Raw genomic sequence first — 27,522 nt, 5'->3', positions numbered from 1 at the left:
GTTCGGGCAAACCGGTAGCAGCAGCTGCGGGAGGCTCCGCCCACCTGCCTGGACATCATCACGTCTCGTTTTTTTACCCTCTGCACATGCATTGAAGGCCCAGTGCATGCACGGAGGTGGCGTGTGCGAGCAAAGTGAGCGCATGTGCATGCATGCACACATTTGCGAACCGGTAGCGAAGGTGAGTACCACCCCTGATGCACATGTTGAAAAAGGTCTTTTTTTCACTGAATTACCCATCTGTCATATTTTCTTCCCTTAGAATGATTTAACAACATGCTTATGTTTTCTAACAGACCACAATCCTGGTTTGGGTTCACATGATCAGGCATAACCAAGCAAAGCTCCTTAGGGCTTACTGTAAAAGTGTGAGCTGAGCCATTTGAAAGTTTACTGATCAAATCAGACCCACCCATGCCTTTGGCACTAGGAACACAGGCACGCTAGGAACTAACGCTAACAGGAGAAGATGGAAGAGTGAGCCAATATTTACCATAAGTGAACATGCGTGGCGAAGTCAGTTCAATACTTGGGAGGGCCCCAAGGTGATTTAACACAGCACATCGGTAGCCCTTCTTTTGAGCATAGTCGACAAAGGTTCTGATGTACTGCTTCTCACTGTGGTTAGCTATTCCAGGGCAGATGACCATTGTGATATCTTCTGGAGAATAAAAACATCAGAGAAGTTGGATAGGGAAGATGCAAAATGACATTTCGTTCGCTAATTTTTAGTCTATGGAGACTAATTTTGGAACAAAGCAATTTTTACATTCTCTCTCTCTCTCTCTCACACACACACACACACACACACTTTTGCTAAGAATGTGGTAATTTATTATGTTACAGAGAGGGGAAACATGACATCCATTATGCAACTTCAGTTTGTTTACCCACGCTCTTTATAAAATGACCGAGAATTTATTTGGACAAGTTACGATAAGCATCGCTGAAAAACAACTTCTCCAATTCGCAGTCACGGACTAAGACAACTTCTCTAAATGGGACTAGCTGTTAAAAAAAAAATAATAATTAAAAAAAAAAATTTCCGCAAGCAGCAGCAACCATGCGCACACGCTCCTATAAAGTTTGTCGTCCTCTTTTCTTCAGAAAGGCTTTCAAAACCAGTTTTCCTAACTGGATGCCTGTCAAATGTGAACTATAACTTTAAGCTGTCAGGCACTGGCTCTGTTAGCACAGAATTCTCCCATTATACCTGAGAAGCTTCAAATTTGAAGTGGTGGTCTTAAAACAGCTCAGGATAAGCTGCAGAGATAAGCTTCTTCCATCTGGACCTCTTATGAGCAATGGCGGTATTACTTACACCTCATGGCATTTCCCCCCTTCTCAAGACAATTCTTGAGGAGAAGGAAAAGGAAGATTGGATGAGAAGGGATTTGTTTTTTTGGTCTGTATTTTTCACTCCTGTGTGACAAATGGAAAGTGAGGTATCCTTTGGGGGAAGATCAAATAAATACTTTCTAAGCAATAATTAAGCTACGGTTAGGAGCGCAGTGCTACCTATTTAAAGCATCTTGCTGTTCCAAGGTTTTGCTGCAGTGGGGAAACAATAACTAGCCACGTGTTATTCTGGCAAAAGGAATACACCGGGGAGGAGAATATCTTTGACATTTGGTAGAAGTTTCCAATACACCTGGATGCTTCAAACCCAGTGGAGCGCTTTCCCTTCAAATGGACAACTTCTAGTATATGATTAGGGTGGATTCTCTCAAGCAAACAAAACAGGTTTCAAATTTAATTAAGCTCCTTAACACTGCATTCACTTTTGGTCGCCACGATGTAAAAAAGATGTGGAGACTCTAGAAAGAGTGCAGGGAAGAGCAATAAAGATGATTAGGGGACTGGAGGCTAAAACATATGAAGAACGGTTGCAGGAACAGGGCATGTCTAGTTTAATGAAAAGAAGGGCTAGGGGAGACATGATAGCAGTGTTCCAATATCTCAGGGGCTGCCACAAAGAAGAACGGATCAATCTATTCTCCAAAGCACCTGAGGGCAGGACAAGAAGCAATGGGTGGAAACTAATCAAGGAGAGAAGCAACTTAGAACTAAGGAGAAATTTCCTGACAGTGAGAACAATTTATCAGTGGAACAACTTGCCTCCAGAAGTTGTGAATGCTCCAACACTGGAAATTTTTAAGATATTGTCTGAAGTAGTGTAGGGTTTCCTGCCTAAGCAGGGGGTTGGACTAGAAGACCTCCAAGGTCCCTTCCAACTCTGTTATTCTATTCTATTCCTCTCACCCAGGGAGGGGAAAATCCCAGCCTTTACAGTTTATGTAACAGACCTTAATCTCAAGCATTATTGATTGATTGACTGATTGTGATTGATTGATACCGTGTTTTCCCAAAAATAAGATCCTGTCTTATATTTTTTTGAACCCTGAAATAAATGCTTGGCCTTATTTTCGGGGGAGGTCTTATTATTTTGGGCCCCATGGAGCAAGATGGGGCTCCTCTTGCCATCTTACCTGATTTCCACCTCTGTCTCCCTAACCCTAACCCGAGGAAATGGTGGGGATCAGCTGCGCATGCGCTTAAATATTTTCGGGGAGGGCTTATTTTCGGGGAGGGCTTATTTTAATGAATGTGCTCAAAAGCCCGATTGGGCTTATTATCCAGGGAGGTCTTATTTTTGGGGAAACAGGGTAGGTAGTCCTCAAGTTACAACCACCATTGAGCCCAAATTTTCTTTTGCTAAGCGAGACATTTGTTAAGTGAGTTTTGCCCTCATTTTATGACCTTTCTTGCCACATCTATTAAGGGAATCCCTGCAGCTGATAAGTTAGTAACCAGGTTGTTCAGTAAATCTGGCTTCCCCACTGACTACGCTTGTCAAAAAGTTGCAAAAGGTAATTTACATGACCCCGGGATACAGCAACGGTTGTAAATATGAACCAGTTGCCGAGCGTCTGGATTTTGATTACTTATACAAAGGTTATAAGTGTGAAAAACGGTCGTATGTCACTTATTCCAGTGCCGCTGTCACTTTGAATGGTCACTAAATGAACCATCCTAAGCCTAGTCCAGGGGTCTGCAACCTTAAACACTCAAAGACCTGTTTCCCACAGAAAGAAAACACTGGGAGCCACAAAACCCTTCCTGTGCCTGACTATTTCTTGAGCGGCCACAAAACTAGCATATGTAGTTGAATTAAACGTTCTGTTTTCTTCTGAAAATTTCTTTTCTTGGATTTATCCATGGTTGGCCTACCAGGGGTTGAAAAGCTCAATAAATTATGTGCTGGCAGGTGTCGCACATTGGCGGTTGTGATGCATATTTTGAGTGATAGGGACTCCAACTGGCGCAGAGTGCAGCCGCGCGGGTGGTAATGGGAGCGACATGGCGTTCCCATGTAACACCTCTCCTGTGCAAGCTGCACTGGCTCCCAGTGGTCTTCCAGGTGCACTTCAAGGTTTTGGTCACCACCTTTAGAGCGCTCCATGGCTTAGGACCTGGTTATCTATGGGACCGCCTACTACCACCAACAGCCTCCCACTGGCCGGTACGCTCTCATAGAGAGGGGCTCCTCCGGGTGCCGTCGGCCAAACAATGTCGACTGGCGGTCCCTAGGGGGAGAGCCTTCTCTGTGGGGGCACCTACTATCTGGAACGAGCTCCCCCCGGAGATAGGGAGGATCCCGGATTTACGCACCTTCCGCCGCGCTCTTAAGACCTTTTTATTCCACCAGGCAGGCCTGGCCTAATCTTTTCCCTCTTTTTAATTATGCAAATTTTAATCGGTTTTTAAATGATTGGGATGTTTTAATCTGTCTTGGCCAAATTGTTTAATTCGATTTTATTTTATTTTTAAATTTTGTATCTATGTATTTTTACTGTTTGGCTGTTCACCGCCCTGAGACCTTCGGGAGTAGGGTGGTATATAAATCAAATCAAATCAAGTAAGTAAGTAAGTAAGTAAGTAAGTAAGTAAGTAAGTAAGTAAGTAAGTTTGACATTCTACCCCTAAAGTAGAAAATTAAAGCCATGAAGCAATGCCTCTTATCTGACGGCTATAAAAATAATCTCTCTGTGTATACACCACATAGGCAGGTCTCTGGTCAGAGGTTCAAAAGTCAGCCCCTGCCCCTTCCCCCCCAAACTGAAAGCTGAAACTCAGACCAGAATTATGGCCCCAATAAATCTCCAGCCTCTCTATTGGGAGTAAATGTTGCCTAGCCAGATATTTTCTGCAAATATTTACTCAAACTTCCGGGTCAAGTAAGAATAGATAGAGGCAGGCTAACCTTTGCTGCTGTTTTCAGTTAGAGGCTCGAAGAGGTCAAAAGTTGCTGTGGCACCGTCTGCCATGGTGAGGTACTTGCGAAGCCCGTAAGGATGCGGTGAACTTACTCTCCCCATCTTCCCGTAAAGGGCAGTCTGGATGTGCCCGCTCTTTCCCCAGATCAAGGGTGGAATGTACCTAAAGAGAAAATGGAAATGCATGCATTGAAATACATGCAAACATGTGCTTTTGCTTTCAGACACATCTTTAATTTATAGTGCAAATACTTCAGTGGTGGGTTTTACTACCGGTTCTGTGGGTGTGGCTTGGTGGGCGTGGCAGGGGAAGGATACTGTAAAATCTCAATTCCCACCCCACTCCAGGGGAAGGATACTATAAAATCTCCATTCCCTCCCCACTCCAGGGGAAGGTTACTGCAAAATCCTCATTTCCTCTCAATCAGCTGGGACTCGAGAGACAGAGAATAGATGGGGGCGGGGCCAGCCAGAATTTTTACTACCGGTTCTCCAAACTACTCAAAATTTCCGCTCCCGGTTCTCCAAAACTGGTCAGAACCTGCTGAAACCCACCTCTGAAATACTTATATTAAAAAAAAAAAAAGGGGGGGGGAACCCCATACATAAAAAATGCTTAGAAAGTGAAAAAAAAAATATGAGGAAAAACCAAAGTACAATATATCATTGTAATAATAAAGGGTTACAATTCCATATAGGTTATCCATAAAAGCAATGTAAATCAATAAATAAATATAGATCTTTAATTTATTAGCAGGCTGTCTTGGACACAAATGTTTACCTTTACAAAAACAACATAAACAAATAAAGATAGATCTTTTATTAGCAGGCCAGCTTGGACACAAATGTTTACCTAAGTTAATGTACAATCTAGATAAGTCTAAATAAATAGCAGAGGTCACCGTTAAGAGCCAAAGGGACAACAGATGGCAAGTCTGATATATCGGGTATAATTTAGTGACCTCTGAAAAAACACTTCCCGAAGCAGCACCCTTTTAAGAGAGCAAACAACATATATATTAGACTCATCACGAAAGTGCCATAAAGGGTGCTAAAGCAGATGACCTTTTATCTTAATTTTATGGTTTTAGATATACTAAAGGGGAAACAGTAAGGAAGAGGAAATGAAGAGGTTAAAAGTGGACGGACATTGCTTTCAACACCACCATCATCTTGCCAGAAAACACCTGGCTAGTATTTCCAAACTATCGAACAGGACAAGCACATTCTTTTAAGAGGCTGATCATCCAGAAATATATATATAAGAATGGCCCTGCTGATCAAGCCAGGAGCCATTTGAGTCCAACATTTTGTGGTCGTAAGTCGAGGACTACCAGTAATGTTCTGTCAAATATTTAAACAGAGAAACAATTAGTCCAGCATTGCTCAGGAACCTGAGTACAGCTTGTAAAGTAATTATCATCCTCATTATGGGGAGTAAAAGCTGAAATACCTGTTACAGAAATGGCTTGAAACATTGTTATAGAAATAGGAAGCAAAGGGCTGAGGTTGTAACTTTTTGTTGTTGTTGTCGTCTATTGCCGGAAATCCCTTTTCTTCTTCCTTTCTTTCGGTACTGCACGAGTCAAAAAGAGGGCTGTGAAAATATTTACAGACCTCTCACATCCTGGACATAAACTGTTTCAACTCCTACCCTCAAAACGATGCTATAGAGCACTGCACACCAGAACAACTAGACACAAGGACAGTTTTTTCCCAAATGCCATCACTCTGCTAAACAAATAATTTCCTCAACACTGTCAAACGATTCACTAAGTCTGTATGGCTATTTTTATTAATCTTCTCATCGTTCCTATCACCCATCTCCTCCCACTTATGACTGTATGACTGTAACTTTGCTGCTAGTATCCTTACAATTTATATCCCTGGTATGATTTGATTGCTTATTTGTACCCTATGACTATCATTTAAGTATTGTACCTTATGATCCTGGATGAATGTATCTTCTCTTTTTATGTACACTGAGAGCATATGCACCAAAGACAAATTCCTTGTGTGTCCAATCACACTTGGCCAATAAAGAATTCTATTCTATTCTATTCTTCCTAGCAAATAGATGGGGAAGAAATGGAGGTAGTGACAGATTTTATTTTCCTGGGCTCCAAGAGCACCGCAGATGGGGACTACAGCCAAGAAATTAAAAGACGCTTGCTCCTGGGGAGGAAAGCTATGGCAAATCTAGACAGCATACTAAAAAGCAGAGACATCACCCTGCCAACAAAAGTGCGTATAGTCAAGGCTACGGTTTTCCCAGTTGCAATGGATGGCTGTGAAAGTTGGACCATACGAAAGGCTAAGCGCCAAAGAATTGTGGCCTTTGAACAAGGTGCTGGAGAAGACTCCTGCGAGTCCCTTGGACTGCAAGGCAATCAAACTGGTCAGTCCTAGAGGAGATCAACCCTGACTGCTCTTTAGAAGGCCAGATCCTAAGGATGAAACTCAAATACTTTGGCCACCTAATGAGAGGGAAGGACTCATTGGAGAAGAGCCTAATGCTGGGAACGATTGAGGGCAAAAGAGGATGAGAGAGAATGAGGATGGTAGAGGACAGGAAGGCCTGGAGGAACGTTGTCCATTGGGCCACGATGAGTCGGACATGACTTCGCAACTAACAACAACAACAATCTATTCTATCTTCTATCTTTCTTTTGTTTCTATTTGTGTTTTATATCACAATAAACTTTAGCAAGTTTAGCAAAACAGATGAAAGGGGAATAAAAGTGGAAACGGTTGGAATGGAGAAATGCTCAGATCTGAGGAGCGGGGATAACAGAGTGGCATATATACAAAAAGGAGTGAAAAGAGCCTGCAGAGGACACCCATGAACGAAAAGGAGGAAAAAAGGCAGACACTTATCCAAGGAATTTGTGATGTCATGGAATCTCTGACTGTAATAAAGTTAAGGCAGTGGGACCTCTAGGATTGTAATCCTATCCGGTTTGTTGGTAGAGACATTCACACATCTTTTACGTTCCATGCAGTGTTTTACTCTGACTAGCAGTACATGCATGAGGGGTTATCCACAGAGTTATTAAATGCTCGAACTGGAAATTAAAGGGTGGGGGTTTTTTTTTTTTAGCAGTTTGGCCGCCTCCCTTTCACCTCCCTAAGTTCTTTCAGAAATGAGATGTATTAAAAAGTGACAAACAGAACACGCTTGAAATCTTTGTGATTAATAACTCAGGAATGTGTGCGTTTAAAACGCTGATGAAAATATTCCAAAAGTCTTGTCTTATTTGTCAACGAAATACAAACCCATCAAGCTTCAGCGACACAATTCTTTTCCTCTCACCACAATCCACTGGAACATTTCTTTTGGACCCCCTATAGCTTTTGATATAAAAAGCAATAACTACTGGTATATAATATTACTGTTGACTTGGGTATTGTAAATGGTGGCATTGTTTTACATTAATTCTATTTTTAGAGGAGTGATGTTACTAGTAGTTCATCGCTCTGTTCCTCTGGACTCCGTTTTATCCATCAGTTTATTTAACACACACACACACACACACACACACACACACACACACACACAGAGTAGTGGCCAAAATTGTGGAAACATTTTGGGAAAAGTGTATTTTCTAAAACTAGCTAATAACACCACTTTATTTTTGGAGTAGTACCCTAAAATTATATATCAATGGAAAGATCATTTAATCAAGAATGTAATGCAATAACTTTTATGAAGGATTTGCTATTAGAATAGCAGGTACAGTATAAAGAAGAAAAGTGAAACACGTAGAAAAAACAAGATACACAAAAATGATCACCATAGAAAAAAAAAGAGATACAAAAATTCTCACCATGTCAGTTAATACTTGGGTAACCTTTAGCATGAATTACTGTCTTCCTTACAATGTCTTCCCATGGAGTGAACCAAGTCTTTTAGTTCTGCAGCTGTTATAATGTGAAGCCAAGATTGGATTATTGCTTCTATTAACTGGGTTTTATTGCTAGTCGCTTCTGACGAACAAGTTTCTTTAGTCGGCTCCCTAGATTTTCAATTGGGTTAAGGTCTGGGCTATTCCCAGGCCATTCCAGCAGTGGAATAGGATTATCTTGAAACTCCCCCCCCCAAAAAAAGTGGTGTTATTAGCCATCAAACCTCAAAAATACACTTTCCCCAAAAGATTTCCACAATTTTGGCCACTATTGTATATATAACAGCTGAGAACAGGACAAGAGTTGTCCCTAAAATGCAAATTACACTCAGCTCAAAGGTTTTCCTTTTCATCTAACCCAAATGAGCCAACAGGCATTTGGAATAAGTCCTCCAGCACAGAATAAGAGTGAATGAGAATTAATTCACTGAAGGATGTTCCTGCCATTTGGCTTGCATGGCCAGATAGGTGCCCAGCTTGTGGTGAAGAACAGGCTGCACACTAGAAAATCAGGTGCGAAAGTGAATGGTGCCCTTGAATCTGCTACTGCTGCTAGATATGTAAGTGTCCTCTATGACAAAGTACTTTTTTTATCAGTTGATATGCCAATAGCGACCCCCACCTAAAAAAGGAAGAGCTGGGTTACAGCTATCATGCGGTGTAAACTTTCAGTTGGATTACTGCAATGTGTTGGAGGTAAAAAATACTTTTGGAGACTGGGAAGCATTTGGAGTTACTTCAAACCAAAGCCATCAAGCGCTGCTATTTTTGCCAGTTGCACTGGCTTTCAGCCCGTTTCCAATTCAAAGTGCTATGTTGAATTTAAATGAAATTCCCGCCGTATATATTTGCTGATCAAGTTGTTTCTCTGCTATGTGCCACGATTATGGAATATTCTTCCAAGGAGACATACGGTAGTAAGAGAGGCTTTTTACGCCAAAGCACCTGAGGGCAGGAAAAGAAGCAATGGATGGAGAATAATCAAGGAGAGAAGCAACCTAGAACTAAAGAGAAAATTCCTGAGAACAATTAATCCATGGAACAACTTGCCTCCAGAAGCTGTGAATGCTCCAACACTGGAAGTTTTTAAGAAGATAGCCATTTGTCTGAAATGGTGAAGGGTTTCCTGCCTAAAAGGGAGGTTGGACTAGAAGACCTCCAAGGTCCCTTCCAACTCTGCTATTCTATTCTACTGAACAAGCTGTAATTTGTTAGTTTATCACACTAAGCTTTATAACATGGTTTACCAATCGCAATGAGTGGGTCCATATAGTACTGCTAAGCCAAAACTAAATAATTTGCATTATGGCTTAGTTCAATATATAAGCTGGTTCCTATGTTAAACTGTCATATAAAAAAAGTATGGGTGCTTCATCAGTGGAGGCTTTTAAGAAGAAATTGGAGAGCCATTTGTCCAGTATGGTATAGAGTCCATTCCTTGTGCAAGGGGTTGGACTAGAAGACCTCCAAGGTCCCTACCAACTATGTTCTGTTTCTGTCCAGGCTAGTGTGTAACATGTATTCTTGTCTAAATCACTAAAGGCTGGAAAAACCTATTTGTTAAATATAAACTCCGCCTTGTTGCATTTAATCTCTGCAAAGTATCCATTCAATATGGATATCTAAAACCTACCATTTTTAATAGAATACCATACGCCACTTTTGCTACGGAGATTTAACTGAATTTATTCAGTTTAGGCACTGTCCAACTTCAGAGGGTGATGCACAGTCAAGCTAAGGGAACAGAAAATACTGTACAATAATGATGAAAAGAATTTTTTTAAAAAAACCAAGAACAATGGCAACTCTGAAAAGCCACAAGTAACCTTACCAGAGTCCCAACCACTCTAACCAAAGGCCTGGGAGAACAGCCAAGTCTTTCAGGATTTCTGAAATATCATCAAGGTACATTGATATCTTGAGTGCCACATGGATATCAAAAACCTCAATCCAGAAGTCTGAATTATCATATCTAAAAATATGATAAAAAGACTACATATTTGATCTTGCATATACTAACCGTAACTAGAAGTGAATTTGCGCAACAATGGAAAAAAACGATAAGATCCCAGCAAAGGGGAATGTAATTAAGAAAATGCTAGAATGCACAGAAATGGATAGACTAATGCTTATTATTAAGGATAAAGAAGAAACTGAATATTATTTGACATGGGACATATTCTATCAGTGGCTAGATAACAGAAACAGAAGTTAGAAAGGAGGAGATATAAAAAGAGGAAAGTGAAGTGGAGAGTTGCTAAAGAAGATGATGTTAAGTATTATTGTTATTATATTATTATGTTATTATATTATCAATATCATGGTGACGAATACCACAACAAACTTTTGTATTATGACTACGTAAACATAACTGTACCTAGACCGCACACTGTTTGATGAAAATTGAATGTTATATGAATAAAACAAATAAAACATTTTAAAAAAAAAGAACCTCAATCCAGAAGTCTTCCAAAAAGTTAGTGGCCCATGCTTGGAAGCCCTTGTTTGACCCATCTCTATTATTCATGTATTCTGCTAAAGGGGGAGGGGGATGCTATCTTGCTAATCGTGCGAGGGATATTCAGGCCTTTACCACGTGCTGTTTGCAGTTCCATTACTTTACGGCCCAGCATTACCTATTGTTGAATGATTTGGAGGTAACCGAGAACAAATAGCCAGATTAATGTAATAACTTGAGTTGGTGGAAAGCGAATTAAATCCCATCAGCTCTGCCCTGAGAATGCTATTTTTCAGGGGCCTATTTGAAAAACCTGACTGCTTCACAAGCTGATTTGATTAGAACGGAAAAGTACAGTTTGACCTACATGTGTTGTTATCCATTTGTTCGGAGATCAAGCGAGAAGAAATATGCAAAATCTCTTTAAGCTTCAATAAGATTCTTGGAATTCCCACATGAAACACGGCAATTAAAATTCCACGCATCCTGCACCCAGTTTAATAGCAGCAATTTTTTCCCCCGTTCCACACTTTGTATCAGCTGTCATTATTCTGAAGCTGTCTAAGTGCAGGTATTTAAAAAACAAACAAACAAACCTCTTAGAATATTTGTTAAAGTCTTAGGTTTTTAAAGTACAAACCCATTATAATGGATCCAGCTAACTGAAAGAATTATACAACATATTGGTGGAGGGTTTTTTTTTTTTTTTGCTAGTTTGCAAGGAAAAGATTTAGCTACATGTAAACCCAGTGGAGGGGACAGAAGCTTAATTAATTACTTGTATAATGCAGATATTGTTCAGGAACTAAATTGGTTCCTTCATATATATATATATATATATATATATATATATATATATATATATATATATATATATATATATATATATATATATATATATATGAAGGAACCAATTTAATTTTTCGCGGGTGTTTGTATGTAGGTATATATATATATATATATATATATATATATATATATATATATATATATATATATATGAAGGAACCAATTTCAGGTTTTCGCGGGTGTTTGTATGTAGGTCTTTGGTTATTCGGGTCTTCTCCCACGTAAAATTGGAAGTGTCTTGGCGACGTTTTGACGAAGTCTCATTTGTCATCTTCAGGCTGGTGTTCTCGGCTTCGTGCTTCCAGGAGCAAATTGCCCAGGAAATTGCTCCTGGAAGCACGAAGCCGAGAACACCAGCCTGAAGATGACGAATGAGACTTCGTTGAAACATTGCCAAGAAACCTCCAATTTTACGCGGGAGAACCCAGGAAATTGGTGCTCAATGTTCTGGCAAAGGACAGAATATTCTTAGAGGCTGACTTTTACTCCTGATGTCATAAGAACCACTTGTTCCTGAGGATATAGAAATAGAGAACTTAAAATGTATTGGTTCATTACGGGAGAAAAGGGAACCATACCAAGAAGTATTTTAGTTCTAATGTATAATATACAGGTAGTTCTCGACTTACAACAGTTCATTTAGCGACCGCTCAAAGTTACAACGGCATTGAAAAATGTGACCTAGGACCGTTTTTTCAGAGTTACGACGAGATCAAAATTCAGACGCTTGGCAACTGTTTCATGTTTATGACCGCTGCTGTGTCCCAAGGTCATGTGATCCCCTTTTGTGACCTTCTGACAAGCAAAGTCAATGGGGAAGCCAGATTCACTTAACAACCGGGTTACTAACTTATCAACTGCAGTGATTCACTTAACAACTGTGACAAAGGTCGTAAAATGGTGCAAAACTCACTGAACAAATGTTTCACTTAATGACAGAAATGTTGGGCTCAATTGTGGCCCTAAGTCAAGGACTACCTTTACTACTAAAGGTAAACAAATTGTCACTAATTCTGCAGTTAATACAAACATAATGCAAAGAATTGAGTTAACAATAACAACAACAATAATAATAATAATAACTCAGCTATTGCAAATCCATCAAACTGTAGAAGAAGAAAAACGAAGATTGAATGATTATGTGAACCAAAGTACAGGGGAATTGCTGCAGGCTGTGAAAACGGAGAACATTATAAAAACAACAGAAACAAAGGCAGAATGTAAGGAAAAACAGCTGGATGACAGATTAAATAGATGGAAAACCAAAGCTTTGCATGGACAACACTTGAAAAACATTGAAGGAAAATGTGATGACAACTTTACATGGGCATGGCTTAAGATGGGAACCATCAAGAAAGAAACGGAAGGTTTAATACTCGCTGCTCAAGAACAAGCACTACAAACTAATGCCATGAAAGCAAAAATATAAAAATCCACTGACAATCCAAACTGCCGACTTTGCAATAACAAAGTTGAAACTGTTTCACATTTAATATGTGAATGCAGGAAAATCGCACAAACTGATTACAAAGCTAGACACGACCGAGTTGCTAAATTAATCCACTGGTCATTATGTGAAAAATACGACTTACCTGTATCCAAAACAGTCATGGGAACATAGTGGAAAAAGTTATCCAAAATGAGAAGGTGAAGATCTTGTGGGACTTTCGAATACAGACGGATCGTCATTTGGAACCCAACACACCAGATATCACAGTTGTCGAAAACCGAAACATACAATTTATTGACATCGCGGAACCAGGAGACGCCAGAGTCGAAGAAAAAGAACTGGAATAAATCACGAAATATCGCAACCTGGCCATCGAAACTACGTGATTATGGATGAAACATGTAACAGTGATACCCATTGTCATCGGGCACTTGGTACCATGTCCAAGAATTTTACAAAATACATCAAGAAATTGCAGCTTCCTGCAATAATGCCAACAGAACTGCACAAAACTGCGCTACTTGGAAGATCGTACATCTTAGTTGATACCTAGGACGCTGGCAGTAACCCGTATCAACCATTAGCACCAGTCAATGGTATTTGTGATGCATTTGGATCATCTTAGGTAGATTCAGATTTTTGAATGTTCAGTTGACTGAGTTTCATGTTTAATGAATAAAGTATAATAATAATAATACCCTGTTTTCCCCAAAATAAGACATCCCCTGATAATAAGCCCAATCGGGCTTTTGAGCGCATGGCAATAAGGCCAAGCGCTTATTTCAGGGTTCAAAAAAATATAAGACAGGGTCTTATTTTTGGGGAAACACGGTAATAATCAAAACTGCGGGTATTTATTTTTCTATGTGTAAAATTTATCTGTTCCCCCCTCAAAAATGTTGAAGCTGATGAGGTACGGTGTTCTTTGGGATGCCTGTACGCATGCACACAAAAAAGGGATAAGAAAGCACCCAATAGCTAGGAAAGAAACAGCCATTCAATCAAAATTTAGAAAAGATAATGTAACAAAGTGGAATGGTCAGGAAAGGGAAGAGGTAAGGCAAGTTCTGATATAGCACAAAAACCTGTAGAAGTATAATATAACATCAGAGCTAAACAGCCTCCCTGAACTACTGTGGTTTGGTGTTCCTTGAATTCAGATACAGTAGCCAATAACAAGTTAGTATAAAATCCCAGTTTGCAAATCAGCATCAGCCCACAGAGCCAACATTCAGCCGTTTAACTTGCTTTCCTTTTACTTCTGTACTCAGATGGGAAAGGGGAATGGGGTTATTTTCATATCTGCATACAGTTCTACATCAAGCTCCGAAGCTTGGAGGGAACGTTTCTTCCCAAAGCACTCAGATTACCATGGGCAAAGGCGGGTAATCAGACTGTATTCTGCTGGCACACAATACAAATGAAAATCTTTTTTTGATATGACTAGTAAAACTGGATAATCCAATTATTAAACTTTCTCAAGAGGAAAGAAAGCACTAGGCAGGCAGGCATTCATTGTCTGGCAATAAGAAAGAGCGGACGGTTTTACAAGCTGGCTATGTATTCACGGGGCTTTTGTTACTTGGAGCTAAAATGTACAGCCTCCATTCTCTTGCCAGGCAAAATTAAGTGGGGTGAGTTTTAAAATGTCTGAAGAGGGCTACATCTGTTCGCCGAGGCTTAAATCTAAAACTGTGATAAATGGGAGATTGTCAGATGGAAAAAAGCACCAACGGTTTTCCGCCCCCCCCAAAAGGACACAAGGGAATTACTGTTCAGGATATGAAAACATAAAAAAGATAAAGCAAAAGATAATTACACAAAACGTTAACGGCTGCATCTGAAAAGTCCCGGGACAGTTTTAAATAATTGGTGAGTTTTTGTTTTTAATTAATTACCTTTTTTTCTTAAAACTGCCATAGCGGCATTCATAACATAAGCATCTTTGAGTAACTTTCCTAAGTAAAGCACTGCAAAATACTCCAAATATGCACTATGAGTGAACATTATCGTAAGGTGAAGACTAAAATGAGCCCGTGGAAGATGTTACAGAATCCATTATAAAAACCACTATTGAACAATAATAAGAATAATAATTTGCAGCCATAACCTATATCACACCTATCCCCTTCCCCAAATAGTTCATGGGCAAAATTGGAAATTGACAGGTATTATTGACAGTATTTTTATAGCCATTCATTCCTATCAGTTCCTGGGAGGCTTGACCAAGCAGATGCTGGGCTGAAACGAGGTTTGTGCATTCCTCCCCCCCACGAATGGCAGCTCCATGCCGACAACACACTGGAGCTGACACACAGGAGGGTTGAATGCAAAAGAAAAGTGAGGCTTGGAAACCAACTACATCGGGAGTTTGAGATTGCACAAGATTTCCTGAGGCAAATGGATACCGCTCCTTCAACTATCCAAAACAAAACAATTTAGTCTATAATTAGACTAGCCAATTTAGTCTCTACCTGAATTTCAACTTCAGGTATAATCACTCTCTCAGAAGTGCTTTCCCCCCCCTCCCCAAGAAGTGGTTTCACAGCTTCTCCGATTCAACCACACCTTGATCCTGTCTGAATTGATGGTTATGGATGTACCGAGGTAGACTTGCTCTCCCTCCAGGATATAGAGATGTTTGTAAAGTGGGCACTTTTAATTAAGCCAAGCAAATTTCGTTTACTGTAGGAAGAGGGTCACAAGGCAAGGCTTTTATGATGTAAAGAAAGCATCTAATCGAGTGGTAGGTTGCCCCTGGTTTGGACTAGTTCGCAAGAACTGGTAGTAAAACTGGTGGGAGGCTCCGCCCACTGACCCGGACGTCATCAGGAAGCTTCTGCCCGGCCCCGTTGCGAACCGGTAGTAAAGGTAAGTAGAACCCACCCCTGGTCTAACCTGTTGAAGTTGCTTCCAATTTTGTACACAGCTTCCTCTTACCTTGTTAACATTCAATCAAAATAGCCAAATCATCCCGTATATTGGTGGACTACTCACTCTTTGGTTAGGAGAGGGCACGATTTTATTAGGAAGCGGGCTAAAGGTGTGTCTTGGTATATGAGCTCAGGAGGAGCAGTTGGGCTCTTCAGATTCAGGCAACGGACAATAATGTAAAGAACAGCGGCGACAGCAGCCAATTTAACCCCATCAAATACTGCCGGCAGCTCAGGGGTTTCTATTAAGGAACTCATCTTGCTATCTGAAAAAGAAAGAAAGAAAAAACCGTTTGGAAAACAGATAGTCCTTCATTAACCTGAAAAAAAGTAAGGTTCTACATTTAGGCAAGAAAAGCAAAATGCACAGGTACAGTATAGATGGTATCTCACTCAATAGTCCTAACTGTGAGAGCGATCTTGGAGTCCTAGTGGACAACCATTTAAATATGAGCCAGCCGTGTGCCAAAAAAGCCAACACAGTTCTAGGCTGCATTAACAGAAGGATAGAATCAAGATCACATGAAATGTTAATACCACTTTATAAGCCTTGGTAAGGCCACACTGCATCCAGTTTTGGTCACCACGATGTAAAAAAGATGTGGGGACTCTAGAAAGAGTGCAGAGAAGAGCAACAAAGATGATTAGGGGACTGGAGGCTAAAACATATGAAGAACGGTTGCAGGAACTGGGTATGTCTAGTTTAATGAAAAGAAGGATTAGGGGAGACATGATAGCAGTCTTCCAATATCTCAGGGGCTGCCACAAAGAAGAGGGAGTCAAGCTATTTTCCAAAACACTTGAGGATAGGACAAGAAGCAATGGGTGGGAACTAATCAAGGAGAGAAGCAACTTAGAACTAAGGAGAAATTTCCTGAAAGTTAGAACAATTAATCAGTGGAACAATTTGCCTCCAGAAGTTGTGAATGCTCCCACACTGGAAGTTTTTAAGAAGAGATTGGATAACCATTTGTCTGAAGGGGTGTAGGGTTTCCTGCCTAAGCGGGGGGTTGGACTAGAAGACCTCAAAAATCCCTTCCAACTCTAACCTATCAAGTTAAAAAAAAAAGCTTTCAAATCTAAGACAACAGAACTCAAGGAAGTTTCATACAGAAGAGATGATTCCGTTCAGCATCAAAAGCCTGACTACATAACTAAAAAAAAAAATATCTCTGCATCTGATATCAAAACAGAGGTATTTTGAAGACAAGAAACTAGGGGACCATGAGTTCTAGTTCCACCTTAGGTGTGAAAGCTGGCTGGGTGACTTTGAGTCAACCACCAGGAGACAGTGAGTTCTAGTTCTACCTTAAGCATGAAAGCTGGCTGGGAGACTTTAGGCCTGTCACTTTCTCTCTCAGCCCAGCCCCACTCCACAAGGCTTTTATTATGAGGAAAATAATAAGAAGGAGTATCAGTCATGTTCTCCACCTTGAGTTATTTATAAAATAAAAATAAAAATAAAGTGTGGGATAAAAATAAATGAATACATTTGACTGCCACATTTTCAAAGGACAAAGACCGTGCTACTCAAAATCCCACATTTCATTCTAGAGTAAGTGTGTGCAAGGTTCTCATTCCAAGAAAAATACTTGCTCTGCTTGAAAAATCATTATACGCTTCCTTAATGTATTTCAGTCACTTATCTATGTACCAAGAAAAGAAACCTAATCTCAAAGACAAATCAATTAGTTGTTGTAAGATAAGGCCGGTTGAGAAGTTTAATGGGACCTGTTAGATGACCTTGAAGGAGCATGGGAAAAGAGATGCTGCCTAGGAAACAATCAGACAAGAGAGGGTGGAGCCGCCAGTGGCTTAAGGATCAGACCAACGGAGGAAGGACCCGCCCTAAACCGATCAAGCAGTTGAAAGAGCTGGCAGGAAATCAGTGGCGTCAGACTCACAAAGCTCCATTGATGTAGTCTTACAATGAAACAGAAATAGTTCATCCAGTTTGTACTTCCTCTCTGGTTTAGCTCGGAGGGTTGACATCAATTTTGCAAGTACAAACTATCAGTCATGGAAGCCATCTTTTACTTTGGATCTTCAGGGCTGCCACATTTAGTCCTGTGGGAAATTGGGAGGGGGGATTGTATGGAGAGATATCTAGCCATAACAACATTCTTTTCTTTGAGAGTCAAGGACATCCTGCCCTGCACCAAGAGTGGGGTGACTGGAAGGCATCTCCAGTTGGGAACGGTGCATTGATTGGACCATGTGATGGACATGTGGGTGCTGGAGCAGGGATTTGCCATTTCTTTTGGGTGGGGGAAAACCTGGAAGCTTTCAGATTCGGGTTTTCCCAGATAAATTGGAACTTTGAGGAACTTCTAGCCTCAGAGTCTTCTTTCGTTGAGAGTGAACCCTGACACAAACTTCCCACCACAATTTTTAACAGCTGGATCAGAGGTGCTATTCAGCAGGTTCTGGAGAACCGTAGTGGAAATTTTGAATAGTTCGGAAAACTGGCAAATACCACCCCTGGCTGGCCCCAGAGTGGGGTGGGAATGGAGATTTTGCAGTATCCTTCCCCTGCCATGCCCAACAAGCCATGCCCACAGAACCGGTAGTAAAAAAATTTGAATTCCACCACTGAGCTGGATCCATTAGGGCAGGTCCTCCCTGTTTCTTTCTCTGACCCTTGAGCCATCGGGGGCTCCTGCCTCTCTTACCTGTTTTCTAGGCAGTATCTCTTCACCTCATTCCCCAAAGTCATCTACACATTCCATTACAAAAAAGATGCTAAATAAAATACAGGTGATCACATACAAAAGGTAGGCCCTTCAGAAATGGATCTATTCTGAGCAAATGTATTGAATCGTCTTCCTTTGCTGTATTGGAGGTATTAATCACGTAGGCAATGACTATGCATTGTAGAGTAGCAATCCACATTTTTATCAATGTTCTTCAGGGTTTTTTTTAATACAATGTCTACACCTGTTTGATAGCACTGTAGATTATCTGTTTTACTTTATGACTAATAAAGTAAACTATATCTCATTTCAAACCTTAATAGCTTTTTTTCCCCCAAAACTTACAGCAAAGGATGATCCAATAGCAGGGAAAAATGGAAGAAAGGATGTTTCACAAGGATATAAAGTCTATCTTTAAATGTGCAATCTGAATTACATTCTCCAATTTTGTAATCCTACTTGATATAGTATTCCTGCCCAGTTTTAACCAGAAGATTATAAGCAAGTATATAAAAGAAGCACATAGAGAACATTCCATTACTTCCTGATTTGCCTGGATTGGTCCCTTTAGCAGGAAGGAACAATAGCTAGTTAATATATTACAATACTGTAGAAACAATGCATTCCAAGCATACAAAACCCACCTGTGTAGTATGACACTTATTCTTAAAAACAGGAAACTCCAGGCCGTCTAAGCAAATATGAAGTCCAATTCAAAGACAGCCTATAAAACAAAATCAGATTGTATATCACTCTCTTGGCAGCAGTTAACACACACAAGAAACAAGTCACAACAAAGCATAGGCATCCTACTTCAAACGTAAGTCAACTGCTACACTATTTTTTGGCCCATTCCGTACAAATCTTTTAGATAGAAGCCACTTCAACCGCATCTTCATCATTACTTATCCAGGGGGAAAACAAATGTGCATAAAATTTGCTTTCATATTACTACAAATCAATTTTATGATCATTTGCACAAAAATGAAACAAATGTACATTCTCTGAGATAGACGTCAATCAACATAGTTTCATCTATCTCCAAACCAGCTAAAGGGGACACCAGGCTGGAGACAGTTAGCTAGGTAGCTAGCTAGATCAACAGGTGTGTGTGTTGTATGAAGAACCTAGCAATAATCAACAATACTGTTTCCATAATGATCCTGTAAACATATTTATACTAATGGGATAAGCTCATAAATTGCTATTACTGATAACAAGCAAGGCCATCATATATAAAATGCTTATATCAATGAACTAGGAAGCCATACAAAGTGAATTCTTTCTGTAATATAAGTACTTCTGTTATTTCATACTCATTATGGTTTTTTTTAAATCTGAGATGATGGGGAGAACAAAAACAAGCACTGTTTACAATTATTCAGGTAATTTGCCCAACAGCTATTCTTTAAAGTTTACAGTTTACGTATTGAGCAATGACCTTTTCTGAGTGTTGCCAATGACCCTAACAAAATATACAGGAAGGAAACTCTAAAAGGCAACTTTAAAACAGAAATCCCTTCAGTAAATTTTAGGATTCTCTATAGTAGTATTTCTATTGTCTTCTCCAAAGTGCTGTTTTAACAGTGCAACCGTTACAGTAGTGTCCATAGCATAAAATGTGTGAATCTTGCCTTCTCCTTTACCCCTTATGTTGATGAGAACGTATTTTTCTGTTATTAGTAAATGTAATAAACAAAAATAAAAAGCAATAGTGATACAATAAAATGTAACGGCAATAAAATAAACAATTTTTTTTTAAACAAAGGAAGAAAAAGAGCCATATAGTATTAATATACAAGTGTCTCGTTTTTCAGACTTCGGGCTAACATCAACTATATTACTTAAAGCAGCAATATAGGTGCATTCATGACCAAAGCATATTTTATACCGTGTTTCCCTGAAAATAAGACCCTGTCTTATATTTTTTTGAACCCTGAAATAAGCGCTTGGCCTTATTGCCATGCGCTCAAAAGCCCGATTGGGGCTTATTATCAGGGGATGTCTTAATTTGGGGGAAACAGGGTAGCAGCAGCCACCACAACAAGCTGCAACATCAAATGATAATATGTCATTTGTGCCGTGATGCCATACTGTACATCAGTATATAATGATGCTCGACAGAGATATGCAACTCGCACATGATTTCCATGATAACATCAACATGAACATATCGCCATCTGCACATGTCCACCCTGAACGCTCATACAGGTAGTTCTCCACTTACAACAGTTCATTTAGTGACCGTTTGAAGTTGCAACGGAACTGAGAAAAGTGACTTATGGCCGTTTTTCGCACTCAGGTGAGCAAAACTCAGATGCTTGGCAACTGCTTCACATTTATGACGGTTGCAGTGTCCCAGGGTGACCATCACATTTTGTCACCTTCGGACAAGCAAAGTCAGCCAGGAAGCCAGATTCACTTAACAACCGTGTTACTCACTTAACAACTGCAGGGCTTCGCTTAGCAATTGTGGCAGGAAAGCGACAGACATGTGGGGGCTCAGTTGTGGTCGTAAGTCGAGGACTACCTGCGTTCAGTGGGATTTTGTCCAAATAAAGCTTTAACAGGACTTGCCAAATCGTTCTGTATCTATATTACAAGCTGTGTTTAAATTCTCTACTTTAAAAGCATTTTACATTTTAACATGGGGAATTTGGACTCATATCCAAAGCCACCTCAATTATGAAATCAAATTTGCGCTTCCTTTAATGCAATGCTATGCAACCATTTGCAATTATTTCCAGGGAGCAGAGGAAGTCCTGCCAATTATTAATCAACATATTTAAATAGATGTGCCTTAGCATTTTGAAAGGTGGAGCCATTTGTTCATTTGCAGCAGCTTCCATATACAATGAAATTGAGACATTAAATGCTAAATGATGCTTTAGAGCAGGAGTGCCAAACTCAAGGCCCGGAGGCCAGATCTGGCCCGGGGTGTGTGTGTGTGTGTGTGTGTGTGTGTGTGTGTGTGTGTGTGCGTGTGCTTAGATCTGGCCCATGGGGCCGACCTGGAAACAGTGAAGGACCGGCCCACGGTGCCTTGAGTGCACGGCCCTCCCGTGTTTTCACTGGCAGATGGTTATACAGGAAGGCATTGCAGCTGAAAACGGAGCTTGGGAACCTGTTTTTGCTGGCAGAATGCTCGGGCTGCCACAGGTGCCCCTGACACGACTGATGTTGAGCTGGCCATGCCCACCCTTGCAATGCCCCCCCCCCCCCCAGGTCAAACACAACTCTGATGCGGCCCTCAATGAAATCGAGTTTGACACTCCTGCTTTAGAGACAGGCTCAAGTCCATTTTTACAACACTATTTTCAGGCTTATAGAACAGTTCTGAAAGGAAGTGAATTCATTTATAAAATATTCATTCCTAACATTGTAATATAGCAATGATAGCAATGAGTTCTTCGTTTTTGTTATACTTTACATCACAGGAAGTTCAAATGCATTGTGTGCATGTTTTACTTCTCTCTCTCTCTCTCTCTCTCTCTCTCTCTCTCTCTTCTCTCTCTCTCTCTGTCTGTCTCTCTGTGTATATACAGTTAATATACAGCATATGTACTGTAATTGTACAACTTTAAAACAGTAAATTAGTCATAAAGTAAAACAGAAAATCTATAAAGCTATCAAACAGATAGGGTTTCCTGCTTGAGCAGGGAGTTGGACTAGAAGTCTCTAAGATTTCCCTTCCAACCTATTATTCTATGTTTTAATAATATGATTTCAAGTTCTCCTTTATATTACTCATTGATTCTTGGCACAAGTCTATTTGCAGCCACTCTCAGACATCCCAATGGCTTAAATTTGAATGAGGCAACTTTTATTTTTATTACAATTAAAAGAATTCTGGTAATCTGCCTTACTCATCCCATAACCTTTAGGACGGTCATTCCTTTATTTCTTCTGAAAACTGCTAGCAACATCTGAGACGATTTACTTTCCCTTTCACATGCCAATTTCTTCCCTCGAAAGAAAGTATTCACATGCAATCTGTACTTTTTAAAGTACAATTTTAAAAAATCATATTTCTCGACCTAGCTTTCTTAGTGCAAAGGGAAGACTTTGTTCTATTAATCACCATGACAAAAGCCAACCAAACCTTTTACAAATCTGTTGTCTCAATAAAAAAGCTGTGGATGTGTTAAAATTTATACCATATTGTTAAACTGCCTGAAGAGCAATAAAAGAGAACGTTTTCAGTTATTTCAGACCTGGCCCAAATTCCCCTATCTCATATAAACATAACAAACTTCTAATAAAATCTGAGAAATGTTTTTAAAACAGCATTTTTAGATTTGTTATATGACCAAAGCAAGAAAGAGAGATTTGAACCCATGCTTTTTCAACAAAACTGGGTATCCTATACAAGTAATTTATCGAAATCTATATTGTTTTAAGCACAAGAAAAGAATAGATTAATTGAAATTGGAGATGGATCACCAGCAAGTGTCAAAAAACAATGCCTACAGCTGAAATACAGAGTAGACAATATCAAGAAATTTGGGGGGGGGGGGAGAGAGAAGGAAGGGAGGGAGTATCTATAAAAAGATATTGCAATAGTTTGTGTTAAAAGCGATTTGGAAGGTTAGTTACTCTGAAAAGTAAAATACTTGGCGGTCGAATTATTTCCTGACTTTTCCATAGCTCCTATCTTGGCATCTTAATGTTTATTAAATGCAAGGTACTAAATAGATCATCTGTGAGAATGTTATGATTATTGTTAGGTTTAACAAAAAAACATTGCCATGCTATTAGTTTTAAAAGCCAGGAATCGTGGAAGAATAAATGCAACACTGTGTCGATTGAATAGGTAAAAACATGCCCTTGAACTGTAGTTCATTTCTCTATTCTGACAGCGATTCCAAGACATCATGATTCCAGGAATCATTATCAGGAAGAAATCAGCATTTACATCAGGACATAAAACCAAGCTGTACAGTAGCAGTGATAGTCAGCGCAAAGATGCCACAGGAATTCGCTTACCCAATCCAACAGAACTATTAAATTGCTAACACAATTAACTGTGGAGGAGAACCCAAGGGTTTTTTTTGTACCTGCAGGAAAGATGTATCTAGTCTAGGCCTCCTTGCACATTAATTGGACTAACACATTTTATAAGCGATTTTGTAATCCCCCCCCTTAACTTGACATTAAATAAGCCAAATAAATAGCAAAGACCCATAAAAAGCCATTAAAGAATAGACTGCAACACAGCTCAGCTACATGAGATGGGAGAAGTACATGTGACGTAAGAATCAAAAGATAAATAACTACCCATTAAGGCAGAGGTCTTCAAACTTGGCAGCTTTAAGACTTGTGGACTTCAACTCCCAGAATTCTCCAGCCAGCTAAGCTAAGCTAAACTAAGCTAAACTGGCTGGAGAATTCTGGGAGTTGAAGTCCACAAGTCTTAAAGCTGCCAAGTTTGAAGACCTCTGCATTAAGGTGTCGAGTACGGTTGAAAAGGGAATATCTGTCAAAGAATTCTCGAAGCAAAAAACTTGGGTGAAACCAACTTTTCACTTTGGGACGATGGCCAAAACAACAGGGCGTAGACACGTTATTCTCTCCCCCGTCTTAACTCAAGAAATAATAGGAAACATGCAGTGCAGGAAACCATTAACAAGCACAGAGTTGGAAGTCTTTCAAAGGACATCAAACTCCATCTTTGCTGATGCAGATAACTTTACTACTGGCAGATCATTTGAAGTTGCAACATTATTGTATTTTTTTCCTATCTATTCCATCTATCTAGGCAATGTACATACTTAATAGCACTTCCTGGTGCCTCTTATTTTCCCTACAACAACAACAACAACGCTATGAGGTGGGTTAGGCTGAGAGAGTGTGTCTGGCTCCGAAGTCACCCAGCCAGCTTTCATCCCTAAGGCGGGACTAGCAAGATTCAGACTCTTGATTTCTAGGCCAGCAGCTTAATCACTATGCCAAACTGGCTCTCACATCTTTACAAGGCACGCTTCCAGCTTCCATTTAAAAAAAAAAAAAACATTGGATCAAAAAAAAAAAAACCAACAATTCAATCCCTACCATCTTTACAAACTACATAATTTGCCTACCTAGCATCTAATTAAAGTTGCCTTTTTAATTTTAATGCAACTGGTTTGTGAAGTACCATCTAGAACTGAGAACACCCTTCTTCTAGCTACTCTATAAAAAGAGGCATCTAATTTAAAACTTTCTACAGTAAAGTCTTGTATTTCCCTTTTACTGTCTCTTCTCTATATGGTGGAAAGACCAGAAGAAGGGAGGAAAAGAGAAAGGATGAGTGTAATGCCATCTACAAAACCGTGCCAGGAGAAAAGTGAGCCACGGCACATGAACTTCTCAAAGCAAGCCACTTTATAAAGTGACAAACAAGAGGATAAAGTAGGGGGAAAGAGTACAATCAGAAAACACTCCCCTGGGAGAGGAAAAAAGTGGGAGGGTGAAAATAAATATGGCTTTTCATAGTGGATATTGGAGGCCCTGGAGATTGTTCATGTATGGGACTAAAGTGATAATCCAAAAATCAACTAAACCTCAAAGAAACTTGGCACTCCCGTAAGAAAGGACATTCAGGAAGAGAGAAACGAGGAGGTAGAGTGGAAGGTACCCTTGAAATCCAATCACTGTACAATAACTTGTATTAGATGAAAGAGGAAACTGGAAGAGGAAATTCTCTTTTGCCAACCCTGAATTCCTGGGTTGTTAAAAAAAAAAAAAAGCAAGCTAAGAAGGAGCAATTTCTTTTCCACTTTGGTGCAGCACACAACAAAGCTAATACTTTTAAAGAATGCTTCCATTATATAGACATATTTCTATATTTCCCCACCCTCCCTTATCTTTCTTTGTCTCTTTCTGCAGGAAATTCAATTACACATATCTTCAAGATGCCTCTTATTCTCTCCATACCTCTCAATTAAGGTAGGAGAAACAATGAAGGGGGGGGGGGGGTGCATCGCCTTCATATCCTGCTCAGGAATTTTGTCAAGGAAGCAGACGATGGTTGCAAACTAGATCCCAGATTAGAAGGATCTTCAGTGGGTCCAGGAGAGCTCTTGGCACGCCTTCCCTAAACCTCCTGAGAAAGCCTGAAATTTCATCTCCTTCTGCTAAGTCTGAAGCAACCCATTTTTATTTATTTTTTTTGGTCCCTGTAAAGATTTTGTGATTATTGATCCTTCGAGCACGTTGACCCTCAAGTGCATCCAGACTCTCAACACAAGAATTACTTTTGTATACTATTCAATTGTATTATTTTGTCCACAGGGTCGCGTTGGGGTTGGACACGACTTCGCAACGAACAACATGGTATATTATTAAATGGGAATAATTTCTGATTACCAGCAACCCTGTAATAGACCAGTGGCTCCCAACCTTTTTTTTTTTGTGGCCATGCCCCACCTAAGCATCTCTAAAATCCTGATTGGCACCCCACCCCACCCCCACCCCAGGACATATAATTCTTACTTTACTCAAAAAGTGACCTCTACTCAGAGGAAGCCTGAAAGGCCATTCATTAACTTGGTTTAAACAAGGTTCAAATCGCACCTCTCCCATTAAAAATCAAATTGCCCACCCACCCCCTTGTGGGGTGTGGATACACCCCCCCCAGTGGGAACCACTGCTGTAGACTTTCTTCCCCCCACCCCATAATTATATCAATGATAACATTCAAAATGTTGGAACACACATTATGTGACACATTTAGAAAGGAAAAAAAAAAAACCCTAATGAAAATGCCCTTGAAATAAAACAGGGGGGATGGGGGAGTTGGGGGGGTGTGTGAGGCAGGTTAGGAGAGGGAGGGGAGGAAGCCAGAAGGTCTCTTCCCATTCTCCCCCCTCCCCTAATAAAGTGAGTGAAGGGACCAAGCCCCCCCCCTCCCTTCCCCCAATTCCACTTCCCAAGTGCCCTTCACGGGTCAGTTACATTCTCCCTCTTTCTCTCTCTCTCTCCCCCACCCCCCCACCCTCACCCAACCTACCTCACAGGGTTGTCGTGAAGGTATAAAATCAGCCCCTCCCTCCTTCCCATGGAGGTGCCTCGAGCTCTCCGCGACGTCCTCCCCAACCCAACGCCAAGGATGCAAATGGAAGAGAGAGAGAGAGAAAACTACAAGCAGGGGGATGTCAAGGCAAGGCGTCCCAACGGGGCTGGCTGAGGCATGATGGGACTTGTAGTCCAGCCTTGTCTGTGAGGACGCCAGAGGAAAGAGGGGGGGGGGGGAAAAAGAAAGGATAATGCAGCCGCATCCATTAGGGTCGAAAAGAAAGGGGGGGTCCAGGCGGCCTGGGGATATTGGGGCGCCTCCGGATTTCGAGCCGAGGGACAGATAAGCACCTACTTTACCTCGCGGGTCCGATTTTGGCCTCACCTGTGCAGTGACGACGCCGACGCTCCCGGCGAATCCCGGCCAGATAACGACTCCCATCGAGACGCCCCCCCCCCTCGCCCCCGCCTCCTCAGCCACGACCTTTCACACACTTTACGCCGCCGCCGCAGACTCCTCCCACTCGCCGGCCGCCGCCTTGGTCACTCCATTGGCGGCGGCGCCTGCCACTCGCCGCCTCCAAGCGACACTGGGATTGGCTCCCGGATGCCGGGTGCGACGAATGTTTTAAAAAAAAAAAAATTGGATGGAGGAGGAGGAGGAGGCGGGGAAAGAAGGCGGGTTTTTCAAGCCGCGAGGGAGGTACTGCTCGCCACACCGCCCCGCCCAGCCGGGGGAGAAGAGGCGGCGAGCTATTGGGTCCTTGTGACGCAATTGGTGGACGGCCGGGAGGGAAAGAAGGAGGCGGAGTCCGAGGAGGAGAACGGGGCGGGGCTACTTCACGTGTAGCGCAGACGGTGCCTCAGGTCGCCGCTTCGGGCTGCCATTTTGAGTCACCCTCTGTGGGTGAAGCAACAATGAAATTAACCCCCCCACACACACAGACAAATGCTTAGATTAA

General features: G+C 40.8%; 1 protein-coding gene across 6 annotated transcripts in view; it reads right to left on the bottom strand.

Moving 5' to 3' along the window:
- The window catches only part of ABHD2 (abhydrolase domain containing 2, acylglycerol lipase), a 37,527-nt gene extending 10,529 nt beyond the window's left edge, over positions 1-26,998 (bottom strand). The window contains exons 1-6 of one of the 6 annotated variants that reach the window (XM_070953415.1): positions 26,946-26,998; positions 19,210-19,289; positions 17,777-17,939; positions 15,937-16,138; positions 4,265-4,440; positions 494-661 (exon numbers count right to left, since the gene is read on the bottom strand). In XM_070953415.1, the coding sequence (XP_070809516.1) occupies positions 494-661; positions 4,265-4,440; positions 15,937-16,138; positions 17,777-17,864 (634 nt within the window). In that variant the 5' untranslated portion in view covers positions 17,865-17,939; positions 19,210-19,289; positions 26,946-26,998. Of the gene's footprint in view, positions 1-493; positions 662-4,264; positions 4,441-15,936; positions 16,139-17,776; positions 17,940-19,209; positions 19,290-26,555; positions 26,663-26,945 lie in introns of those variants that run through there. The other 5 variants (XM_070953414.1, XM_070953416.1, XM_070953417.1 and 2 more) reach the window with 5 other exon arrangements.
- Positions 26,999-27,522: the final 524 nt, after the last annotated feature.

The sequence above is a fragment of the Pituophis catenifer genome, unplaced genomic scaffold (assembly GCF_029215685.1).
Source record: "Pituophis catenifer annectens isolate HBS135680 unplaced genomic scaffold, rPitCat1.0.hap2 SCAF_14, whole genome shotgun sequence".
In the NCBI taxonomy this organism is placed as follows: domain Eukaryota; kingdom Metazoa; phylum Chordata; class Lepidosauria; order Squamata; family Colubridae; genus Pituophis; species Pituophis catenifer.
The sequence above is the reverse complement of the archived record's forward strand: the minus strand, read 5'-3'. Positions and strand labels throughout refer to the sequence as shown.